Consider the following 21,664-nt stretch of genomic DNA (forward strand, 5'->3'; position numbering starts at 1 on the left):
TACAAGATACCTAGATATTTTAGAGAAAAATTTTTTTTAACGTCTTTCTATCGATTTAATGAGTATGTCCTTTGCAAAGCCGGTTGCAAATTTGAAAATGTATGGTATTGACAAAATTATATTAGTTTCTGCGGATAAACTGTATTTGAAGAGGGAATAAAAAAATTAAAAAATACTTTTTGACGTATCAATGAATGAACGTAAGTTAGAAGTGTCGAGCCTCAGACGGCACAAAATTTTCACTCAAAGGTGATATTTTAAACTTTTTTTGAATGGACATGTATTTTATAAGTTGAACATGATATTGAACTTTTTTCTATGTACATATTACCCACTTAATTTCTATAGGGCCCCCTCAATGCAAAAATTTAAAAACGCCCCGCCAGAAATTCAAAACGCCCACAAAGGGGCACTGGCCTCTCGGTTAAGAATTACTGTACACTCAAACAAAGTTTTGCTATAGTCGAAGCCTATCGTAAGAATTGCATCCTACAATTTATAAAACGCTAAGACACAAAAATATATAATAAAGCAAGGCTAATATTAATATGTGCCAAACAAAATTTTTTGTCAATATTCTGTGATCATATTCGATAGTAACAAGAATAATAATTTTGAATAATTTATATAGCGCTATTTTAGTATAATACTACCTCAAGGACGCAACACTGTGATTGATATTACATTGATAGTTTGCAAATATGCACTTTCCTCTTTGGAATATATAATTGAAATTCACACAAAAATTGTTTACATATTAGCAAATTATTTCGTTTTCTGCGGGCGATTTTTTTTTATTAAATTCAGGTAGGCTCTTTTTATAATTCGTTATTTTAATTTTAGCTCTGAGCACACATTTCACCTGTCAAAACAAACTGTCAAAATGCAACCAAACAAAAATAAACAAATATAACCTACAAATTTCGAAGAAGTTGATTTCAGTCACAAATCCAATTGAAAAAAAATTAGGTGGAGGAAATAAATAAAAGACAAAGTGTTTAATTTTATATTATCATAATGCCTTTCGCAAGGGTAGTGTTGAGGAGAACTATGTACGTGCGTCGTGCCAATATTCTCGTACAAATTGGCGGGAAGGTCCTGCCTGGGCATCCGTGCTTCACTTGTGCGCGCGGCGTTAGCACGGTGATAGCAGGGAACACTACGCCGTGCGCGTCCGTGCCCGATATGAAGCGGGCACTGCGCGTGGCGGGTCGAGCTCCCGAGGACGGACACGCGTGCCTCATGAGCGCGTGTCCGACGGCTAAAGCTAACAAGAAAGAGGGCTGCCTGTACATCAATAAGACAACCGGTTATTTAATTTACTTGTGTTTATTTTGTTGACGGTCATGTATATAGAAACCAGTAGTGATTTTTTTTCTTTATTTAAAATTCTTTTGCATTACATAGCATAAATTCAAATACAAAAAAATTAATAAAAATAAAAATGAATACAAAAAACGATCCCACAAAGCCTGTGTGTGGGTATACAAAATAAATAGTCATAGTACAGGGTATAAGGGTATAGGTTTCTAAGTAGAATTAGTTAATACAAAATACAAAAAACTTAATATAAAATACAAAAAAATACTTGACAGTAATCAGTAAACAATTTTTTTTTAATTAAAATTAAAAACTTAAAAACATAAAGAAGATGAAAAAGTAAAAAAGTAAAAAGCTTGCGATCATGTGCTAATTAAATTAATCTATAACAGACAGACTACTAATCTATTTAATTATCTTTTTTTTTAAACTTCTACTCAACCCAGATGGTGCACAAAGATGTTTTAGTACCAAGAATACATGCGACAACCAGAGCTTGCATGTATTCTGCGCATAGCTGAGATTTCTTATGTTTTAGGCTTTCACATAACTATTTATTTATTTATTTTATTTTATTTTTATTTATTTATTTATTTTCATAATACATAGATACATTCAATATACATATTCATTTCATATACACATTTATTATACATATTACGGCTCTTTAGGCATGGCCTGTGTTGAGCCGAATACTAACATGGTAATACAAAGTTTATATATTTTTTTAAAAATTTTTAATATATATATATTTTTTTTAATGATTAGATTATAAACATAACATACAGGAGATATAAAAATAATTTATGTTTTAAGGTTTTTCAATGTGATAATTACACCTGGACTTTAATTAATTCACTTTCCACCTTGTCCCTTCCAATGTTAAGTAACCATCGACGGACACTGTTCTTAAAGACATGATCACTCCTGGAAATCTTAATGGTTTCGGGCAGCAAATTAAATATTTTTGGAGCGAGGAATGAAAATTTTTTTTGGGCAAAACTTGTTTTAATGGCTGGGCCAATGTAGTTTTTATTTAATGCTGCCCGGGTTCGAATAGTTTGTTGCGTTCTAACCTTTTCCATTTTATTCCAGAAGTGAATCAGTACTTCCTTGACGAACAGTTGCCGTACGTCTAGTACCGTATAGCTTGTAAATAGCTCATTGGATGGGTGTGTCGAGTTACATTTATTTATTATTCTTAGGATAAGTTTTTGTACTTTGAAAATAGGGTCTAGCGTGGTTTTGGCACCTCCGCCCCAGCCAATAATTCCATGTAGAATTATAGATTGGAACAGAGCGTAATAGACCTCTTTGAGGATGGAGGGATCAAGTATGCTACGCAGCACCAAGAACACGTGTGCTAATTTTCGTAGTCTTGGTACCAAATACGCTACGTGATAATATATCTATATATTATCCGCCTCCGTAGTGTGATGGTCAGCACACTCGGCTACCGTACTGGAGGTCTTGGGTTTGATTCCCTGGGGGGTTCAAATGAATACAGGTGATTTACTCACTCTAATATTTATTCATCACCACCCCGGACTGGTAACTGAAGCAGAGGGCTGATCACCTTTCCGTCATGTGTTAACGATCAAGAAAACAGTGCATTTATATGATGCAGTGCTCTGCGTATCATCTGGTGCGGATAAGGGGTTTGAAAAAATGAATGAACATATATTAATCTTGTTATTTTGAAAGTTTTCGGTGAATGATGTATCAGAGTCATGTGCGGCAAAACGATGTATGATAGGTATCCGAATTGTGAAATAAGATACAAAGCTGAGATAAGCATTATCATACACAAAAATATAAAATTAAGAAAAGTTGTTTGAGATGATTTGGGCATGTAGGACGAATGAGTGAAGAAAGAACAGTAAAACAAATTTATGAAGCGAATGTAGTTGGAAATGGAAGCTCTGTTTTGGGAAGACTGAGGAAAACTTGGCATGGTGAAGTATTACAAATACTTGGGCCAGGTCAGGTCATACATTCCCGCTAAATATTTCAACTCCTGAGTTGATATATTCAGCGGGTAAGTATGAGGAGATGCATGAATGTAAAAGTGGCGAAGATTGATTACAAAGACAGATTGGTGTGGAGTTCTATTCCCTGCTTAGAAGCTGATAGTTTGTTGGACTCCACTCATCTCCGTGATGCTTTGCAGGTTTCTTCTGCTGCTCGGGATGTCGTCATCGTGGCTCTTGGTCGAGTCTTGCAAAACTTTTAACAGCCAAGAAACATCCCGTATGTATCCTGACCACTGATTAATAGCCTACGTATTAAATTTTTTGTATTGATATCTCAACATATCGCTCACTCCTTTCAAGAACGTCATAAATCAAAAAACTTGATTTTTCAGGAGAACGTTTTTAAAGTTTAAAAATGTATTATATGTATTATAAATCAATATCAAGCCACTTATTAAACTTTTTACTGTTCAACAGATCTTTTTAGGTGAAACCTTAAGGTTTTTTCTCCATTTAAAAAATATTAAGTTTATTTAAAAAAATAATTAAACAATACCCTTTGTTCAAAATGCAAAAACAACACTTTCTGCCCTGTAGCGGGTAAATATTAAGTTAAAAATATGCCTCTTTTGCTGGGATATAGTACATTTTCTGGGCATTCTGAAAACATGCACAACTGAAAATTGACGATTTTTGATTTATGACGTTCTTGAAAGGAGTGCGCGATATATGAAAAGGGATATGGAATTTGTCTATTTACAGGGCTTACAACCTGTAATAGGCTATTATAAGTATTCATTTTATACATATGTAACAGTCATCATTCTACACATGATAAACCAACCATACTACCCCGATTTCGGAAGTTCAATCTACCTAACTAGGCCACGGCAGCTGCCCGAATGATGCTTAATGGTGCGTAATGATGCACACCTTCTTTCACATACCAGTCTCGGCAGACGAATATATTCATTTAAACGAACTTAAAAAAAGACAAATATAGACGTGCCCTACGTAAAGTGCTCTTACTATAATTTTGTCAATTTTGAGATATTTGGTGTATTTTATCAACTGACCGTTATCTAAAAATATAAACAAACAAACAAAATGTATATGAAATAAATTACGCCTAGTTTTCAGGCGTATAAGACGATATATATGTACATCGAATTTTCGAAACAAAATGAACTCCTAAAACGCTAACTACTTAATTTTGACAAAGTATAAAGTTTAAAAACGATTTAATACATTATTTCATCGCGTTTTTGAATTTGTAATACTAGTTTAGAATTTCAGATAAAACCATTAATTAATAACAAAAAAATATGTTGAAAAAATCTTCTAAGCTCTCTCCTGTAATGTAACAGATTTGCAGATACAGTACTTTACGTAGGGACCGTCAATATATATTATACATACAAACAAACATATTAAAGTATAGATATAAGTGATTGCATTGCGTACTATAATGCGATTAAGTCAATATATCTTTTAAAACATGTCTTTTTGTTCCAACAGTGTGATGTGGAGGAGCCAGCGGAGGAACCATTCCTTCCATGGGAAGAAGCGGTGACTTGCAGCCACAGTTTGACTGACTTCAACTCTGAAGAGATGTTACGGAAATTCAATCTACCAGTAAGTGTGCCAATTTCTCTCAAGAGTCTTGACACACTGTTTGCGAGAAACTCTTAAAAGCATCTTTTACATACTATTGGTAGAGAGCGGAAGACGCTTATAAGCATTCTATTTGCTTACTTTAGGTAGAGCGCGAGAGATACCAAAAAATATTGTACAGATCGGAATTGTTACTTGTGATTACTATACTCAAGATCGGGCGGCATACTGTTTGCGTATAATTAGGGTCAGGGTTAGTGAAAAAACCGATTTCAATTCAATTAGATTTATAGTTAAAATGGAAAATCACAAAGTTAGTGCTTCAAATATCAATTAGATTTATTCAGTAAAAATTGACATATACATTACAAACTAAAATTTAAAGAGTAAATATTAACACAAAAATTATAAAGTAAGCAAGAACACTCTTGTTAAAGATGTAGAAGCATCCCGCTTCGGAATACCCCCTCAGACACATGGAACAGATCAAAATCCGGCATGATATTATTCAGCATAGCGGTAGCTCTTTCTACAGGCATATCCATGGGCAGGTTGGTCCTGTGTATAGGAATGTGTAACAATCTACGCCTATGCTGTCTTAGGTAACTATCAGGAACATACAGACCAATGCTCCGATGATTTCAAGATTATCAATCATACCCCGTAACGATCGATAAAAATGCATAATCAAATACACATTCCTTCTAGTCTCTAAACTATTGTAGCCAAGCATATCCTGGAGAAACTCGGTCAGGTAGAGCTAAGGATAATACTCGTACTCTCTAATGTAGAGATACCTCAGAAACAATGTACTTTTGAACTTTCTCTACCATAAGAGAGTATTTATGGTCATGTGGTCCCCAAATCATCAAGCCACTTTGACATTACAATATACTTTTGTCTAAAAAATTTGCCTTACCGCCATTCAAACCAACTCTTGTAATTTTGTAGATAGTTCACGATGATGGCAAACTCTTGCACGGTGTACGCGTCAGCGAGGACCAACAAAGACTCTTGTTCCCTCTGCGTGATGTGTCGGGGCGTATCACTGGTCTGCGGACACTTCGTCGCCCCGTTCGTGATGAGCTTCCAGTCGAGCACTGCGAAGGAACTGGCCTGCTGCAGCTTGGTAAGGCCAGCGCGGGCGCATCCGCCACATTGGTAGACTCGGCAGCCGCTGCCCTAGCGCTGCTGGGGGCCCGCGTGCCCGGGGCTGCGCTGTGCGCCCCCGCTGGCTTCCTACCTCTTCCCCAAGAGTTGCTGCCCGCGCTGGAACGCTTCCCGCGCCTGGTGCTGTGGCCGGGCGCGGGGCGCGCGGAGGCCGCGCGCGGTGCCGCCCGCAAGCTCGGTGAGCGGCGCTGCCTGCTGGTGCGCGGGGCGGAGGAGCCCCCGAGCGCGATGCGGGCCGGCGCAGACCTGCGCGCGCTCGTGGCGGCTGCGCGCCCCGTGTGGCACAAGGCCATCACCTCCTTCTCCGCCCTCCGCGAAGATGTGCTGGCTGATCTGTGCAACATCGACAAGGTAAAGAAGATAGGAAATGCTGCAATAAAAAGAAATTATACGTTTGTATAGTTACATTTAACACCTTCATAGTTTTATTTATTTACGAGTATGTATTTAATAACTTTACAACACAACTTAACAACATAAATATTTAACAGTGTAATGGCAATATGGTGAAGAATTTTGGAAAACATATTATTAATTACAAGCATATTAATTGTCCGCCACTGTGGTGTAATGGTTTGCTTGTTTAGCTACCGTGCTGGATGTCTCATGTGGACCTCCAGCAGGTCTAGTGTGGACCAATCAGGAACTTGTCAGCATTTGCTCATTGCTGGGAGAAAACCACGTAAAACTCTTCAGGAGAAGCTGAACTGTTGACTGTCGTCAACAGACCTTCCGTTCCACTAGAAGAGAGTTCTTATTTATGTATTCTAGTTTATGGTACCAATGTCTCTCGCTTTTTTCATCATGTATGATACCACCTCTTATGAGAGTTGGTTATATCTAACTACAGTAGAGTCTCGGTTACCCGACCTTGGATTATCCGACCTTCCGAGTTATCCGACCTATCGGGACAGTGCCTCTTTCCTTTACCCGACTGCACGCATTATATTCGTGCGCCAGACGACAGTCCTCAGTCCTTAGTGCTTTATTAAATATGTTTTATTACTTTGCCGCAAGTGCATTTAGATGTTTTAGTTCGTAACATTCAGTCATGTTACATGTACGTATTTGAAAAGTTTTCGATGTGCAAATAAAATTAACACATTTTGAATGTCGTTTTTATCATTTCCCGCGTTATCCGACCTTACCACGGCCGGTTTAGGTTGGATAATGGATAATGGACTCTACTGTAACTATCCGATGATGTATAGGTCCTCACCCAGGCTCCTTCAACGCAGCTTCAGCTGTTGTCTTTGAATGCAATACATGCGTTATGATAGGGTTCATTACTGCAAGGGACTGTGCAATGCTCGTGGCACAAGCTCATGAGAGGTGTCTTGCGTAGGTGGAAGGAGTAAAGTGGAAACGTTTCCCGGCGCTAACTCGGCTGCTGCGCGGCCACCGGCGCGGGGAGCTCACGGTTCTCACGGGCCCCACGGGCTGCGGCAAGACCACGTTCTGCAGCGAGTACTCCCTGGACCTCGCCATGCAGGGGGTGGTCACCCTGTGGGGGAGCTTCGAGATCCGGAACTCGCGACTCGCCCGGACCATGCTGCAACAGATGGCCACAATTTCTCTCCAAGAGAACATTCATCTTTTCCATGTGTAAATACTTTTTCAAAAATAAATTATATTTGTAAAACTATCATTTGGTTGCCATACATGTGGCCCCAGAGTTGATTCTCAGCCTGTTAACCGGGAAGTTCACTTTTAACCTTTTCCTTCCGGTCTTAAAATAAAACGCGTGTCCTGGTGTTGGGTAGTCACTACACAATAAAATATTAGCGATTTTTAATTGGAATTATACCAAAATTCATAGCTGATCCCCTAAATTAATTATAAATGAAGTCAAAAATTATAATAATTTAGATTTATTTGCTGAAAACATAATTCCCACGAAACAAACATAGGTCCGCTTTTGTCTGGAGCTGAAGAGCAACTGACCGCTACCTAGAGAACATTGAGCTTTGAGCTCCTCACGTGCATGTATGCAAGAGTGAGATGCGAATATAGTGTTGCGGTTCCCGCACACTCTTCACGCGATGTTTATATATATAATACCTCTGATGTACCTGATAAATTCTGATTATTATTAAATTATTTTTTAAATCATTGTGTAAATATGTTATGGAGGAATATCTAAAATCTTAGCCTTGTGTTTATTATATTTATAGAGATATTATGGTTAATAGAAGCAATGTGTACAAGGTACACAACACCGGGAAGGGAAGGTTAATTACATAGGACGTGTCAGTACGTCACGCCCAGTAGACGTGATTTTATTTACTTTATTTCTGCTTAAAATAAATTAAAAGAATATGAAAAATATACATTTTTTCGTTTATTTATCATATTTAAATCACAAAGGAAAATACAAAATTACAAACAAATTGAAAAGAATTCATGTTGCAACAAGTATGCATGACTAATTTGTTGTTCGAAAATATAGGTCCTGCCAATTCTAGGGCGCAACATATATTTCATATGTCCTACCCGTACTGACATATTTATACTTCCCGCCCGGTTAACACGTTAAGGAGTTTTTTTTACTATAATACTTATTTTATTATTGACCACTATGTACTCAACTTTTTACTACCATAGCACATTCAAATCTAACAACCCAGCTATATCTAATGACCAACAAATAAAAAATAAAAAAAAATTACTATCAAACACTAATTCACTACAATATGAAACATTGAATTCTGTGTTTTTACATAGCGATCCTAACCTTTCTTTTTTTATGAAATATTGAACAAACACATTGAGAACAACTGTATAGAAAATAATGCTTTTTATTGTAGATTTGCGGATGAATTTGAGAAGATCCCTCTCCACTTTCTGACTTTCCACGGGCAGCAGTCGATAAAAGACGTGATGGAAGTAAGTAGAGTGGATAAATGTTTATCTTTTAACATTTTATTTCTTCAGCCTTCTTCTTGTGTACAGTATTGAACAAAGGTATATTTCTCTTGGACTTCCGCAGTTGCCTGTTGGATGCGACTCTCTTCCAGTGCAGGCCCGTCAATTTCCTAATGTCATCGGACCATCTTGTCTGGGGCCTACCCACGGTTCTGCACTCTGTTCTAGGCCTCCAGTCAAGCAGTGATGATCCAATCGTGCTATCGCGCTATGTGATTTGCTATTTTTGAAAAATATATTTTAATATATCAGATGTAAAACAACATCCGCCTCCATAGTGTAGTAGTAGTTATTATGCTAGACTTTCCTGCTGGAGTCCCGGGGTTCGATTCCCAAGAGGGTCAAAATAAATATTAGTGATTTTTCAGTAAAATATTTATTTAAAATCACCTTTGACTGGTACCTTTGACTGATCACCTTTTTTCCTTCATGTATTTAACACATTGACTGCCAACTATGAGATAACTCGTAGATTGCGTTCTGCACTAGGAGGCCGACTACGAATCATCTCGTACTGTGTTTACTTGCCATATTCGTGCAGCTATGATAAAATTCCTTGTAAATCAGTGCTAATATGGATAGATGGCGCATGGGAAGAGAAAGAAAATCAATGCTGGCTTACACGAACAATTTTTTTTTTTAAATAAATGAACAAAAAACATAATTATGTACTTTAATTAGAGTTTTTAATAATATAATATGATTAAATGAAATTGGCTTTTGAGACCGGAATTCTGAAAATTTGCCGTTGCAGTCAACGTTTTAACGATCAAGATAACACTGTTTTTATACGATGCTGTGCCCCATGCATCATTGGGTGCTGATAAGGGATGAGACCAAAATGACTCAATAATATTTACATTTTCCGGAAATATTTTGAATGACTAATGGGGACGTATGAAGTAATGGGGTTTGTTGCGGTGTGGTGCAGGTAGTGGAGCATGCGTGGTACGTGCACGACGTGGCGCACGTGGTGGTGGACAACGTGCAGTTCATGCTGGGGATGGGGGACGACCCCTCGCGCTCCAGCGACCGTTACTGGCGCCAGGACGCCGTCATCGCCGCCTTCCGCAACTTCGCCACGAGAAACAACTGCCACGTCACTCTGGTCATGCATCCCAGAAAGGTATTTATCCCGCTATTTTGTGTCTCACTGTTTTTTTATTATTATTTATTAACACATCGCTCACTCCTTTCAAGAACGTCATAAATCAAAATACTTGATTTTTCAGGAGAACGTTTTTAACGTTTAAAAATATAATACAATGTATTAAAAATAAATATCAAGCCACTTACTGATTTTTTAACTGTGCAACAGATCTTTTTAGGTAAAACCTGAAGGTTTTTTCTCCATTTTAAAAATATTTAGTTTATTTAAAAAAATAATTAAACAATACCTTTTCTTCAAAATGCAAAAACAACACTTTCTACCCTATAGCGGGTAAATATTAATTTAAAAATATGCCTCTTTTGCTGGGATATCGTATATTTTCTGGGCATTCCGAAAATATGCACAACTGAAAACTGGCAATTTTTGATTTATGACGTTCTTGAAAGGAGTGAGCGACATCTGTGTTGGGGCAGCCAAATTTGGCTGGAAAATACCCAAATGTACTAAACAAATGACAAAAACAATATCGTAGTTGTACAGGAGAAAGAACATAAAATGTTCAGGAGTGCCATTTAAGTGACTTTTGCTTGCCAAGAAAATCAACATCAATTCAATTAGTCACTTTTAACAAATCAATACATTATACTTCCAAGTTTAAAATCGCTTTGCGATTTTTTCAGGGCAATATAAAGCTAGTAATAGATTGAATAGTCAATGATCATGTTTTTTTTTTAAATGCACTTGGTCACTTTCTTCTGTATGACTACGATAGGACAATGACAAAAAATTTATAATGACTAAAACCTACCCTCTATTGTCTATATTACCACTGATAAATAAACAGATTATTAAAAAAACAGCTCCTACCCTCTCTTCATCCTTCAACGCCCCAAGGACACAACTCTAAAATTTAGAATTGTGAAGCTAAGTCTAAATTCCAGATCATACAGTGTTTGAAAATGAAGCGGAATGCATCGAAACATGTTACAATAGATTTCAAGAAATAGTGATATTTGCCAAGGAAAACTCGAATTGTAGATGGATAGATATTACTACAAAGCTACTACCCAATAGATTTTTTAATTTTATTTATTTATTTATTTAAAGGAATAACTGCAAAGTCTCTACTTTATGAGGCTTGTCTGTAGGTAGGATAGTAAGGATAGGAAAAATGATTATTGAAAATAATATGGTGGTATTGAATATTTTCAAAACCACACACGGTGTAGCAATTCCCCATAATTGGCAATTAACAATTTTGCTGCTTTGATACTTTATCTTATGCCTCAATCCAGTTTGATATCATTAGGGTTCGTGTTCACGAGATTTGAGGTTATCTTGTTTTGTTTTCAGGAACGAGATGCAGAGGATCTGTCCACAAGTTCTATTTTTGGTAGTGCAAAAGCATCCCAAGAAGCCGACACGGTGCTCATCATCCAAGACAAGCGTCTCACCAGCGTTCGGGGCAAGAAGTACCTTCAGGTACTGTTTGACCTTCTTCTCCTTCTTCCTGACTCCATCCCAACTTATCGTCTTTGTAGACTATTAGGGTCAGCTCTCCTCGTCCTCAGGTTGTAGGTCCTTCTATCATATAAAACGTCACCTAGGTCATGCCTTCGAATCATATTATCTTTCTGTATCATCCATGAATTTTTTGGTCTTCCTCTAGATGTCTTTCGAGGAAGATCCATGGCGATCGCCTGATTTACAATATGTTCAGGTTCTCTATGTCCTATGTGCCCTACCTTTTCAAATACCTTTCCTCAACTTTACTTTTGATGTCAGTTAGGCTTGCTTGATTGTTTGACCAGAAATACAAAAACCTTCTTAGACTTTTAACGCAATGACGTTTAATTTTATCGATAATGCTTTTATCGATAACTAAGCCTCAATTATTTTCCTTATTTCGCCATTCAAACATATTCATCATACATCTATCATTTTGCCGCAGAATAGTGTGTTGAGATGGTTTTGACATGTGGAATGAATAAGTGAGGAAAGAGCGTTTAAACTTATATCGCTCACTTCTTTCAAAAACGTCATAAATAAAAAATTGTCAATTTTCAGTTGTGCATGTTTTCGGAATGCCCAGAAAATGTACTATATCCCAGCAAAAGAGGCATATTTTAAACTTAATATTTGCCCGCTACAGGGCAGAAAGTGCTGTTTTTGCATTTTGAAGAAAAGCTTAATTATTTTTTTAAATATACCAAATATTTTTCAAACGGAGAAAAAACCTTCAGGTTTTACCGAAAAAGATCTGTTGCACAGTAATAAGTTCAATCAGTGGCTTGATATTTATTTTTAATACATTGTATTATATTTTTAAACTTTAAAAACCTTATCCTGAAAAATCAAGTTTTTTGATTTATGACGTTCTTGAAAGGAGTGAGCGATATGAGGTGAACGCATTGGGAAAAAGAAGCAGAGAGAAGCTACATATGATCAAGTACTTCAAATACTTGGCTTGCACTGAGTTTTTAATTAGAGTAAGCAGTAGGTTTAGGTAAGGATAAGGCATAGTAGGCACTGGTCGCGTTTCTATATAGAACATGAGTAATCCAGGGTAGGCATTGCTTTTCTGCCTATATAGAATGCACGCCTCTGCTTTCTGCCTGCCCCTAACGAAGCAGCGTGATAGATATTTTGTTAGTTAATTATTAAGTAAACTCTTTGACATTTATCAGCATGTTATTTATTTTTATTCTTACAGATTGCCAAAAATCGCTACAGCGGAGACTTGGGAATCGTTCCCCTTGATTTTGACAAAGCCGGTCTCAGTTATGCGCAAAAAAAGAAAGAAATTAAACAACACGTCAAAGAAGATGGCGGTGAAGATTTTCAACTCCCTGAAAAACTTATTCCTTGAGAAAATACCTTCTATCTGTATAGTATTAGTAGGTACTTTCAAAGAATAAAATACCAATTGTCTAATAATGTTTTTTGTAGAAGAAAGAAAAATTAACCATATATTTATAAGTGAAACATAATACTGTAATAATAATTCTGTGAATTATTGTGATACTATCTCAAATTACCATAAAATATATAAGAATGTACATATTTATTTTTGTATATTTAAAAAACGCCAAACATTATTTTTTTTATATATTAGATGTTTTCTATATAAATGTTGTTTTTTTATGATATCAATAAAAAATCTTGATGGTTTTTTAATGTGGTGTTTTTATTCATTTTATTCAAACCTTATTACTTTTTTAATCAGGCTGTAGTGTTCTTCAACTGCATAGTGCAAGGGTAGGTACATTTGTTATTTGTTTGTCAAATTATGTTTCTTTAACAAACTTTACCATAACCAGTGTGTTAAATTACAATAAATTATGTGAATTTTTAAAAAAAGTTATAAATTCACTAATTTAACCGTATCTGCTTCCTATGTGGAGCGTATGGAGTCCATAAACTGCATCCAGGTTCTTCAGTCGGCTGCCATATCTGTCTGCGTCCTTCAGGGATTCCTTGAAGGGCGATACATGGAAATCTGTCATCTGACATTCTGTTTACATGATCATTGCAGTATCCCCTTCGTTGTCATCTCCATCTCACAATATCCTCCGTTTTACACATGTTAAAAATATGACAAGACAAAATAGATTTCATTTCAAAATAAATGTTGTGTTCAAAACTTTCTGTAGTTAATGCTTTTGTATTTTCTTTTCTAATAAACTAACCATCAGGCAGATTTCTGTAAGGGTAGGCAGAGGGAATTGAACGCCACACAACTCTGTCTTTGCAAGCATTCTTCGCTTATTTTCTCTCTAAATAAAACACAATTTTCCGTTTGATTTCAAGTTTTTATTTTTCATTTATTTATTAACATAGTCTTAAAATAAATGCATTGTTTGAACTATTTTATCAAATATTTGTATGTTTGGAATGTATTCATACAGAATGGCCTTCGATATATCTTTAATTGTGTCAGTCGTATAACTAATTTTATTAAAATTATAATACATTTATCAATAAACATCATAATTACAATCAATATTATTTGATTTACTTCGACTAGTAAGTAAATAAACTTCAATCAAAATTAAATAATTTATTGGGCAAATGTGAACAAAAGTAAAGGGTTTGATATACCAGAATATAAATATTATGCTTGTTTGTTATGAAACAGATGATTTTTGGGTAAAAACTGCAGTTGTAACGAAGCTTTTCTTTTAACATGTAACAAATGAAGTAAAACTCATCAATTCGAATTTGAATGGACCAAAATAATTCAATTGTAAGGCCTTATTTGAGCATATCTAATAGGAGTGTATTATCCATTCCCAGTGAGGCCAACTTACAGGCATACTCATGTAATATTTTTATATTTGTATGTATTCAAGACAAAAGTAGTCTAATGAAAAGCAGATCTTGATCTTTTAAAGGGATTATTAAAACAAAAAACTGAAAGGAACCAATCGAAAAATAATACCATGCAGATAGTAAAAATCTCAATGGTCGTTGTCACCAATCTAATAATGTGTGTACGTTATCAGATTTGTGACAACGTTGGTAACAGGTGACAGTGTTGTTAATGATACAAAACATTTTTTGGGCTAATTTTAGCATTATTCCTTTGTTCAAAGATTTCGCCCTCCATTACAGGAACAGTTTTCAGGACTTCATGGTATTGAAAGCAACTTAGGAAGATGTTTTCTCATTTTTAATTTTATTTTATGTCCCGTTAAAACGTTTCTAAACTCTGCTTATTGTGCTAAATTCCATGTACAAAAAATAGTTTAATCAGAAATATTTTTTTTACAAATTGATTATTTTTATTTTAGTATGTTTTTATTTTTAGTTATGTTTAGTTATTAGCAATAATTAATATTTTTATTTAAAATAATATTACATTAGAATAATAACAATAATAAATTATTTAATTAGTTTATGTACATTTTTACACTAATTCATGCTGTTATTACAACTTTTAAATTACCTACATTAATAATAATTGTATACATTTTAGAGATATTATTTATTTAAATTATTTAATAACCTACCATACATATGTAAATTACCCATAAATAATATAGAATCTAGAAGCAAAATCAGTGTATTGACATATCTAATGAGAAAAAATAAGAGTATTTTATTCAAATAAAAAGTTTGGAAAATGTAGATATGTAGTATGGTAAAGTAAAAAGGATTTTGAAAAAAATGTGACATTATTAATTTTTATAACCCTTATCCAGTACTACATCGTAAAGGAACTGCGTTTTCAAGATCGTTAAAAACATGAAGGTGTTAAGTCTTGCGCTTCAGGTGCCAGTCCAGGGTAATATTAAATAAATATTGCAGTGAAAGATCACTTGCATTTATTATGACCCCTCTGGGATCGAACTCGGGACCTCCAGAACTATACTCAAACATGCTAACACCCCACTACGAACATTTTGTCGTGAGAATTCTCATAAAATTTAATAATAAAATAAAATCATCATCACCGCGGATAATTTATATATGGTGTGTTTTAACGATATTTTTCTTAAATTATTGGAATGTAACATTTTTTTACATCTACATATTTTTATTATTATTTTGTATTTTTGCTTCTAATTCAATAAATTACTAAAATACTCTATAAATCTCAAAATTCTCCATCTGTTCCGCTATCCTCTAGCTGTCGTTGAAGTGTATCACAACCATTCGCCCAAAATAACGCTTTCGCCGTTAACTGTCGCCGACTTCCTCACCCGGGGCAGCGTTTCGCCGTGAAGTGTCGCCGAGTCCTGAGGCGTCCGCCGGCTGTCGCTGTTTCTCGTCCCGCGGCGGGTAGGGCGCTTGCCGCCCGCGGGCACCGGTTTCGTGCTCTAGAAGGCCGCGCCACGGCCGCTAGCCCTCGCCTGCCCTTGCACTGCCTCCGTTGGAACTGGCGCCAAAGACACCTGGCTTACCATAGTGCGGCTGTGGTTGTAGCTGTATCCGAGTTGCTCTTTCGATTTCTCTATAACAAATGGTAAATGCCACTAAATGAACTGTTATCGTGCGAAAAGACCCACCAGATTTACAATAAATAAATTCATCAATATTACATAATCTGACTTCCACACTCATATTCAATCCCTGACTTCCATATCCATATTCCTTCCCGGACTTCCATATCCATATTCCTTTCCGGACTTCTATATCCATATTCATTCCCAGACTTTCACATCCATATTCATTCCTGCATATCCATATTTATTCCCAGACTTCAATAAATATACATATCTATATTCATTCCAAGACCCCCATTCTTCAACTCTTCTTCATCTATTTTGAGATGCCAACATGTTAAAATAACTCCTAAATGGAGAAACCCAGATTTGTTAAAAAGAATTTGGACACACAAAATGTTACGAATAAAACAGCTGGTCAAATTATAAGCTTCATAAAAATTTAAAATCACGTTTTCAAGCGTCTCCCAGTTTGTAAAATAATCCTGTAAATTTTTTGCATTCATTTAAATTTTATTCACATCATTTCGGGTGAGTCCAAATCCTTGTCCACAAATCTGAGTTTTCTCCGCTTGAACCAGCCTATGACGGAACGTAAGCCCTGAATACCCAGACTTCCACGTTCTTCTTCATCTATGTTAAGATGTCAAAATATAAAATCTGGCCTATCCTCCGAAATCTGATCGGCATGGGTTTCTGCAAGTACAGGAAGTTAAGTTGTTTTTTTCTGCATCTAAGTGTGACAAAAAAATCAAAATTTTCTGGACAATGATTGAATTTTGCCACCACCACGGCTGTCCAAACTTAAAACACAGTAAGGGACATTTTTTTGTAGTACGTTTTTTTTTGCATTTTTGGACTAAGTAGAATCTACTTAGTCCAAAAATGCAAAAAAAAACGTACTACAAAAAAAAGTCCCTTACTGTGTTTTGAATTTGGACAGCCGACCAGAAATCACTAGACAAACCACGGCTAATAGTGCATAGAGCACTGCAACACATCGCCACGGTTTTTCTTGATCGTTAATTACCAGAAGTCAAATTGATCAATTTAGCGCTTCATATACCAGTTCAGGGTTTAACTTTGATATTAAATATTGAATAAATATAAATTGAAAAATCTCTTACATTTATTTGATACTTCTAGGAATCGATTTGTCCGTCTCAATAGTATATTGGTTAGCGCGGTTTGGCTAGCGTGATTAAGGTCCTAGGTTCGATTCATATAAATATTTTTTCAGTTTGAAATTTATTCCGCCCGTAGTGTAATGGTCAGCACGCTTGACCACCGTTCTGGAGGTCCCGGGTTCGATTCCCAGGGGGGGCTAAATAAATTTAAGTGATTTTTTCACTATGATATTTATTCATTATTACCTAAAGCGGAGGGCTGATCACCTTTCCTTCATGTGTTAACGATCAAGATAACACTGTGTTTATATGATGCAGTGCCCTATGCACCATTGGGTGGGGATAAGGGTTTAAAAAAAAATAATTAACCGGTAGGTATATGAAATAAACATAAACGTAGATATCACAATTGTACTTACATTTTTAAATAAAATTTTATTTGAATTATTTCACTTTTGCTCAGCGTTTTGTATTAATTACTTTTAAAAAAATATAGCCAGCGGAAAATTTATTTAAAAAAAGAGATTACCGTTATTTATTCCATCGCATTCGCCCACTAAATGACTACGTGTGGTGCATTCATTCGCCCATTATAATGGAGCTATCATTCTAAATAGAGGCGCTATTTTTCATAAATAGAGGTGCTATTCCTCATAAATAGAGGTGCCATTTCTCAGCCTCAATAATCGCAAACATTTATCAAGTTTTCCAGAGAAATATGAAATGTGAAATTAATATTTTGATTATTCTTACTATTCCCTACTCCCTACTCCAAATAAGAATCAAGGATAAATTATGTTGAAGAAACAATATTTTTTTAGAGTTCGCTAACCATTTAAAAATAGTTAAAAGGATAAAATAATTAATTACCTACCAAAAAAAACGGAGAAGTTATTTTAAATCCATATTCTTTTTTTACATTTATAAACTGCAATTCCTACAATGGAGTAGGTACATAAATAAAGTTAATAAACGTAACCTTACAATGAAATTAATTTTATCATCATTTAAACCCTTATCCACACCCGATGGCGCATGGGGCACTGCATCATATAAACGCGGTGTTATCTTGATCTAACGATTTAACACACATGTTAACACACATGAAGGTAAAGTGATCAGTCTTCCACTTCAGGCACCATTTCAGGGTAATATTTAATAAATATTATAGTAAAAAATCACATATATATTTGACCCCCTCCCCTGGGAATCGAACCCGGGACCTCCAGTACGGTATCCGAGCGAGATGACCATTACACTACGAAGGTGGACTAATGAAATATCACATTGAAAGCTGTTTCACCGCATCAAGATATAGATCACCGATACAGAAGCATCTAGGCTTCCTGACAGACCTTCTCTTGCAAAGCATTTTTTTTGTTTGTTTTGAACTATGTACGAAATTTATAGCAAATGTATAAAAAAATGTATCCCGATTTTACTGGGAATTTATATTTAAAAGTGTATCCCTGTCACTGTCCATCTAAATAAATACAAATCACCATCAAATTTTCTAGTGCCCCGGTGTAGGCAGTGAAAGGGATTAGTAGTAGTAATACTACAATGATAATTACCCCCCCTTAATGTTTTATTTAACACGTGTACTAGGTAAGGGGTTAGTCTTTTCAGCTTCGTCCAAATTAACGTTACGCTGAAATTCCTCAGAAAACCGTGTCAATGGTACCTACTTTATTCAATAAATAATAACGAAGGTTCGACAATACCGTGACTCGGTAACGAGCACAGCATTACAGTTCACTTCCCTCATGGATGGTTTTCTACGGCCTGACCGACGTGAAGTTGGCACCAAAGCATCAAAGGAAAATCATCATTAATCATTGGAGCCGTGAAGTTGTCGCCGTGAAATAAGAAAAGCAAATGGCCGCCCGTAATGGCGTCGTTTTGGGCTGATCGCTTTGTGAGCTCGTGCCAAAATTGAATTGGTATTCAACCAAGATATTGTATGCTCTCTTTGTAATATACATATAAGTATGTATATAAAATAAATTAAAAATAAAATACATGTTTTTTACTACGTATTATATTGTTACGAGTAATTTCGGAAGCTACAGATGCTTACACGCGTGTAAAGTGATCACTTAAACCAGCCCTTTGATTGTAAATGGCCAGACTTACATATTCTTCTTCATCTATGTTGAGATGTCAAAAAAAACTCCTAATTGGAGATAATCCGGATTTGTGAACAAGTACTTTGACACATTCAAAATGTTTTTGTACTTGTAATATTGTATATTATACAGTCTCTTTAAGTGTTAGTACTTACTTAGAATTAGTAATGTGGAGTAACGTAAAGTTAGGTAAGGTTAAGTAAGTTGAGTTAAGGTAGTTTAGGTTAAAAAGTCGTACCATAATTAAAACAAAAAAAAAACAAATGAAAGAGGAATTTTTAATAAACTCTTTTAGAGGTATCCTCTTTTAAAGTCTCTTTAAGAGCCTAGAATAAGCTCGTTGTGTATTATATTGTTCAATGCTAAAGTCTTACAACGAAAACACATATACATAATGATTTCCAACTTACTTTGGTCTGTAAATTTGAAAAAAATTGTATATTGTAATTTCCGTTTTTCATTTTATGTTATATTTTTATTAATTTATTAATTTTTCATTGCATATTATAAAATGAATATGCCACATGGACCTTATAGGCTAAATTTTACCTCTAGGTTTGGAATAAACAAAAATAAAATAATAAACAGATATCATTTTCAATATTTCTGTTAGTTCATACTCTGTACTGTCTAAAATTACATAAAGATTTAACAATTCAAGACTTTGTTCTAAGCCGGATCTTATCCATTGAATAAGGTTCTATGTAGAGAGGTGGTAGTAGCATTATGAGGGATGATTGATGCTCCGGGGGATGAAGAGAAATTACGAATATCTTTCGCATAGACAGCCATTGTCGCTAGCGGAGGTTTACTGGGTGGACTAATCTCGTGGATAATTCGCCGTGAAAGCCTCCCAGCGCTGATTCCAATGTGAATGAACTCCAAATATACAGAAATACCCAAATATATATATATATATATATATATATATATATATATATATATATATATATATATATATATATATATATATATATATATATATATATATATATATATATATATATATATATATATATATATATATATATATATATATATATATATATATATATATATTTATTTATATATATATATATATATATATATATATATATATATATATATATATATATATATATATATATATATATATATATATATATATATATATATATATATATATATATATTCATAAAAATATGTATTTCAAAATTCTTATTGACAAATGAGAAAAGCTGCCTAGCTTGAATGTTGTGCAATCGTGTTTTGGTAGCCCAAATCCATGTGCAAAAAGAAAATGAAAAAAAGTTTTTTTAAAAGCTTAAATTGAATCGATTGATCGTAATTAAATAGCCAAAATGATCACGATTTTTTTTTAAAGAATTTTTCAAAATTTTAATGTGAACCTACCAGATGACTGGATTTACTAAAGGATAATTCAGGACCAACACATGGACAGCGGACAGTAGAGAGAAGCTCCTTTCGGGTATGGACAGGAGATGGTAAAAAACAAGACCACAAAATGAGGCGTGTCTCAAACATCTGCCTAAATTGATTTTAACCCTAGACTATGGGCCTTGTTTCAATGTACCTTTATACAGACTATCGTAAAATGTACGACGGCAAGGAAAAATCACATTTTATCAAAAACGTTTACTTCAAAAGCATTTAAAAATAAATGCATTTTAAGTACCTATCTGGGAAGTGTCCTTGTTGAAAACGTTGACCAGAAACTGAAGTAAAGTGCAGAATAAAGGCCGCTCGTACAGTTTTTATTAATATGAGATATACATATATTTTGTAACGATAACCTCAATCTGAAGCTTCGGAAGAGAATGCTTAGGTGTTATGTCTGGTCAGTACTTTTATACGGACTTGAATCGTAGACCTTCAAAGTCAGCACAAGTATGAACCGACTAGAGGCATTCAAAATGTGGCCACATCGTAGAATGCTACGCATTCCATGGACCGATATGGTCAGCAACGCAATTGTGCTCCTAAGAGCAAGGGCAGGGAGATAGTTGCTGACTGATATCAAGGTCCGGAAGGTGTCCTATCTGGGGCATGTGCTGAGAGGAGAAAAATACGAGTTATTGCACCTAATCATAAAAGGCAAAATAAAGGGTCGACGAGGTGTGGGCAGAAGACAGATCTTCTGCCTCTAGAACATACGAGATTGGACGGGGATCAGGACCATCGAGGTGCTGTTTAGAGCTACCTAAGACAAGGATAATTCCTTTCAAGTGATAGTCGACGTCAGGGGGACCTGACATGACACGAACAGAAGAAGAGAAAAAGCAACATGTTTACGAACATAAAATATCGGTATAAAAATATGAAACATGCTAGTCACTGCATTTACATG

General features: G+C 35.2%; 2 protein-coding genes across 2 annotated transcripts in view; one reads left to right on the forward strand and one right to left on the reverse strand.

The window, feature by feature from the left end:
- Positions 1-864: 864 nt before the first annotated feature.
- Positions 865-13,290, forward strand: mtDNA-helicase (mitochondrial DNA helicase). Its single transcript, XM_088272386.1, has 9 exons — positions 865-1,309; positions 3,491-3,570; positions 4,812-4,928; positions 5,859-6,428; positions 7,423-7,682; positions 8,885-8,963; positions 9,934-10,128; positions 11,467-11,595; positions 12,827-13,290. The coding sequence occupies exons 1-9, from the start codon at positions 1,018-1,020 to the stop codon at positions 12,980-12,982; spliced, it is 1,878 nt and encodes a 625-aa protein (XP_088128512.1). The 5' UTR covers positions 865-1,017; the 3' UTR covers positions 12,983-13,290.
- Positions 13,291-15,081: 1,791 nt separating this feature from the next.
- The window catches only part of LOC148301972 (G protein-coupled receptor moody-like), a 79,378-nt gene continuing 72,795 nt past the window's right edge, over positions 15,082-21,664 (reverse strand). Inside the window, exon 9 of the mRNA XM_088272399.1 lies at positions 15,082-16,069. Within this exon, the coding sequence (XP_088128525.1) occupies positions 15,936-16,069 (134 nt within the window). The 3' untranslated portion in view covers positions 15,082-15,935. The remainder of the gene's footprint in view (positions 16,070-21,664) is intronic.

This window comes from Brachycentrus maculatus, unplaced genomic scaffold, assembly GCF_059751285.1.
Source record: "Brachycentrus maculatus isolate JH-2025_06_01 unplaced genomic scaffold, ASM5975128v1 h1tg000496l, whole genome shotgun sequence".
NCBI classification, from domain to species: domain Eukaryota; kingdom Metazoa; phylum Arthropoda; class Insecta; order Trichoptera; family Brachycentridae; genus Brachycentrus; species Brachycentrus maculatus.

Bases quoted from the DNA above. Each gene is read 5' to 3' on its own strand.
- mtDNA-helicase (XM_088272386.1), top strand. From the start codon at position 1,018: ATGCCTTTCGCAAGGGTAGTGTTGAGGAGAACTATGTACGTGCGTCGT. The intron at 1,310-3,490 runs GTTATTTAATTT...GATGCTTTGCAG, and splicing joins GTACATCAATAAGACAACCG to GTTTCTTCTGCTGCTCGGGA. The intron at 10,129-11,466 runs GTATTTATCCCG...TTTTGTTTTCAG, and splicing joins TGGTCATGCATCCCAGAAAG to GAACGAGATGCAGAGGATCT.